Source organism: Engystomops pustulosus, chromosome 6 (assembly GCF_040894005.1).
Source record: "Engystomops pustulosus chromosome 6, aEngPut4.maternal, whole genome shotgun sequence".
Lineage (NCBI taxonomy): Eukaryota > Metazoa > Chordata > Amphibia > Anura > Leptodactylidae > Engystomops > Engystomops pustulosus.
Genome location: NC_092416.1, coordinates 7,635,345 through 7,639,692, shown reverse-complemented (window position 1 = coordinate 7,639,692; position 4,348 = coordinate 7,635,345). Strand labels below are relative to the sequence as shown.

At 46.0% G+C, this 4,348-nt stretch overlaps 1 protein-coding gene across 1 annotated transcript; it reads left to right on the top strand.

The window, feature by feature from the left end:
- Positions 1–756: 756 nt before the first annotated feature.
- Positions 757–3,815, top strand: LOC140065259 (protein BTG4-like). The gene is made up of 5 exons (XM_072112857.1): positions 757–885; positions 2,023–2,232; positions 2,417–2,551; positions 3,255–3,453; positions 3,666–3,815. Exons 2-5 carry the CDS (start codon positions 2,030–2,032, stop codon positions 3,813–3,815), a joined length of 687 nt encoding a protein of 228 aa, XP_071968958.1. The 5' UTR covers positions 757–885; positions 2,023–2,029.
- Positions 3,816–4,348: the final 533 nt, after the last annotated feature.

The following is a 4,348-nucleotide window of genomic DNA, read 5'->3' as shown; positions in this document are numbered from 1 at the left end:
AAAACAAAACAATAGTGACATTTCTTTATAAACTTCTCACCGAAACCAATAACTGGAATCTGGAAAGTCACCCGAAGACTTTATGTATCCGACTCCAGGAAAACAAAGGAATAAGAGGATTTATCGTGAGGAAGATTTTCTAAATACTATTAGAATTCAACCTAAAAGATCTGGGGGGAAAGCGAGAGAGATTGATAGATAGGAGATAGATAGATAGATAGATAGATAGATATGGAGAGAGAGAGAGAGAGATGGATATAGAGAGAGATGGATATAGAGAGAGATGGATATAGAGAGAGATGGATATAGAGAGAGATGGATATAGAGAGAGATGGATATAGAGAGAGATGGATATAGAGAGAGATGGATATAGAGAGAGATGGATATAGAGAGAGAGAGAGAGATGGATATATAATAGATAGAAGAGCGACACATGAGATACATTGTATCCGCTGGAGGCCTGGACCTATTACTCCTATTTCCGTGGTTTATTACAGGTGGATCATGTCCTGGATTGCGGCCGCTGGTCCTGTAGCTTCTTCTCTCTGGGTTTTGGTAGATATGAGGTAGATAGATGATAGATATGAGATAGATAGGAGATGGATATTATATAGATATAGGATAATACAGTAGATATCAGACAGGTGAGTCTCCAGTCATGGGAGGGGGGGGGGGGGCAGGGGTTGTAGGGACCCCTGTATGATGGGATGTTGTGGGTGGGGTCTGTAGTCAGTGAAAAGACATGTGATATGTAAATGAGATGACACAGTGTAGGCCCCGCCCTCTGCCCCCTGCCCTGATATAAGCCGGCTCCTGCCTCCCTCCTCCCTCACTCCTGGTGAAGACCCTGCACAGCGCACACCTACCTCCACCATCACCTGTAAGGTAAGTGACCCCCAGGCACCTCAGGTCTCACTGCAGACCATGGAAGGTTCTCTACATGGTTTATTTATTTCTTCTATTTTACTTTCTTTCTTGGAGGTTTTAATCTTTCAGTTATTTGTCTTGCATCACGGATCTATCTGTCTCATATCTATCTCTCTATCTCTCCATACATCTTATATGTAAGGGCAGCACCAGATTTATCTTTATGTTCTATTCTAGTTTCTTAGACAGATGAATGTTGTTCATTTATTTTAATCTCAGTTTTGGTGCTGCTCTAGTATCGGGGTTTGGCTCTCGCTCTAGTATCGGGGTTTGGGCTCTCGCTCTACTATCGGGGTTGGGCCCTCGCTCTACTTTCGGGGTTGGGCCCTCGCTCTACTTTCGGGGTTTGGCTCTCGCTCTACTTTCGGGGTTTGGCTCTCGCTCTACTTTCGGGGTTTGGCTCTCGCTCTAGTATCGGGGTTTGGCTCTCGCTCTAGTATCGGGGTTTGGCTCTCGCTCTAGTATCGGGGTTTGGCTCTCGCTCTAGTATCGGGGTTTGGCTCTCGCTCTAGTATCGGGGTTTGGCTCTCGCTCTAGTATCGGGGTTTGGCTCTCGCTCTAGTATCGGGGTTTGGCTCTCGCTCTAGTATCGGGGTTTGGCTCTCGCTCTAGTATCGGGGTTGGGCTCTCGCTCTAGTATCGGGGTTGGGCTCTCGCTCTAGTATCGGGGTTTGGGCTCTCGCTCTAGTATCGGGGTTTGGGCTCTCGCTCTAGTATCGGGGTTTGGGCTCTCACTCTCTGGGTGAATAATCCAATATATATATATCTTGTCACTTCCATCCACCAATTATCTATGGAGAAAGTTCTGGAACATTGTGTCTGCACATGGAAGTATTTTCTGGATTGCTGGGAGCGCTGCCTCCTCCATTTGTATATATGTAAGGTCCAAGCCAGGACTTGTGGCCCCCAACCTTGTAAGGTTCACCCTGAGCTTTTTTGTATAGAGGAGCTCGGGGTCTTTCCTGTATCTGGTCCTGTTGCCGCTGTTCTTCTTCCCATATCTTATCCATCTTTCTAACCACCCCCCCCCCATATCTTACAGAGATTTATATATTTTTCTCTTACTAAAATGTATGTTCTTGTTTTCCCCTGTAGATAGAAAATGGCCAAATATTCATTTATCCCCCTGGAGATGAGAGAGGAGCTGTTGGCCGGGGTGAGATATATGAGAACTTTGGCTAACAGATTCCGTAAATTGGACCCGGTGAAGGTCGAGAAATTTGGGGAACATCTGCTGGAAATAGTTTCAAAAAAATTCACAGGTCATTGGTTTCCGGAGGAGCCAATGAAGGATCGGGCCTACAGGTAACTTACTGCTCTGTATTATATGTGGTAAAATAATTGCAATATCCATCATCATCTTCAAAAATTCCTGGATTGGTTACTTGATAAAATTTTATACATAAACCCATCATGGATCATCATCTCTAGACAACCCCATGGATGTCCAGCAGGAACTTTTCTAACGTGTAATATTTGCCTATTTCAGATGTATCAGGGTCATCAGGAATGACCGGGAGGAGACCATCCTGGAGGCCTGCGTCCACAGTGGCCTTGACTACCAGGACCTGGACCTACCCAAGGAGATGACCATGTGGATCGATCCCTATGAAGTCTCCTGCCGGTGAGTAGTCCCTCTTTCTATAATACTCAGTAGGGTTGGAGGTATTTGGTTTCCAGTACTCGGGCCGTGTCCTCTAGTAGCCAGTACCCAGTAAAAAAAAAAAAAACTAAGTACTCGCCATCCAGTGCTCCTCTTCTATCATCAGCAGTAGCGTGACCCAGCTCCGTGTGAGGTCATAGTGTGCGCGTTGGCAGAGCGCACAAATCTGGGTCCCGCTACTGCTACAGATTGAAGAGGAGCTGAGATGGAGTTTATATTATGTGCTGGGGCAATGTACTGACTACCTATATACTGCAGGGGGGAGAGTGAGCTGCTGTATACCGGGCAGTGTGACCGGGACTTGGCCTTGGTGCTATGTTTCTGTATGAAGCTCGGTTCGAGTACTGTACTTATGTATTGGACTGAATACTGGTGCTGTATTTATAATAAGCTTTGTTCTGGTGAGGTATATATGTATATCACCATTATAATAATTCTTGATGGGCACAATATTATAATTTGGAAGACTCTGCACATTTTTATTAAAAGGGGGGCTCTAAATGTTTTAATTTGGGGGGAGCAATGTCTAAGTTAACTGGGACAGTTTATGCTAAAAATGATGGCCTATTGCACAACTTTTTGAGATTTTAACTGTACAAAGTATTACCTAGAAACTGTCCTGCCAGGACTAATGACCGTGTCTTGCATATCTTTCTATGAACAGATTGCATGAGTATAGCCGTCCGTACACGGTGGCCACCTTCGACCCAAGAAAGCCTCGTCATCCATTAGAAGAGGGGCAGGTGGCAGCTGGTTTCGGTCCAGCCACTCGCTCTACGCCCCCACTAGAGGATGACGGGTCTACACCGAGACAATGGAGCCAGAATGTGGAGGAAATATGGGAGAACCCTGTACCATTACAGGTGAGGAATGATTTACTTGCCCTCCTCTACACAGTCTGACAGTGGCGGGCACAGGGTGATGATGGTCAGGAGAGTGGGGTGCTGACACGCCGGAGGGTGTGGTGCAAGACTCTTGGGGTGGGGGTTTGGCTCTAGGCCCATGCAGGCTGATGACATGCTGGTATGCAGAGTTATAAGTTCCTATAATTATGATTTTTTTTTTTTCTCTTCAGGCCCCCCGACCTGTCTTCAGGACCGCGTCGCCCCTCTGGATCCCCGGATGGAGGGCCCCACAGTTTTTTCGGAATTCCCCTGAAGTCCTTCAGCAAGGATTCTGGGTACAGGCCATGTGGGTTCCAAATCCTCATTGCCGAATAAGATAGTGGGGTCCCGGGGGGGGGGGGGGGGATGTGTGTGTATAGAGAGAGATAATTGTATCTGTAAATTTTTATATTGTAATAAAAATCTGGAAATAAATCTGCTGCTATGTCTTTAATGAAGGTAAGAGAGACCACACCCACTTGTATACTTACACCTGCTACCAGGAACAAGTGACCATGGGTCCTAAAACCCAGAACTAAATAATTCTGAGGGGAAAGAAGTAAAAATAGATGGAGTCTACATATATATGTAATGTACAAGATGTGTGTTTTATAGTGTAAACATGAGATGATTATGGAAGATTCAGATGTTATCAGTAGAGATGAGCGAACATACTCGCCCGAGCTTGATGCTGGTTGGAGCATTAGCGTACTCGAAACTGCTCGTTGCTCGGACAAGTATTTCGCCAGCTCGAGAAAATGGCATCTCCCGCCGTTTTGCTTTTTGGCGGCCAGAAACAGAGCCAATCACAAGCCAGGAGACTCTGCACTCCACCCAGCATGACGTGGTACCCTTACACGTAGATAGCAGTGGT

What these genes read in the sequence shown, in the direction of transcription:
- LOC140065259 (XM_072112857.1), top strand. Translation starts at nt 2,030, where the DNA reads ATGGCCAAATATTCATTTATCCCCCTGGAGATGAGAGAGGAGCTGTTG. An exon ending in ATGAAGGATCGGGCCTACAG is followed by an intron (nt 2,233 to 2,416) that starts GTAACTTACTGC and finishes TGCCTATTTCAG; the next exon opens with ATGTATCAGGGTCATCAGGA. An exon ending in CCCTATGAAGTCTCCTGCCG is followed by an intron (nt 2,552 to 3,254) that starts GTGAGTAGTCCC and finishes TTCTATGAACAG; the next exon opens with ATTGCATGAGTATAGCCGTC.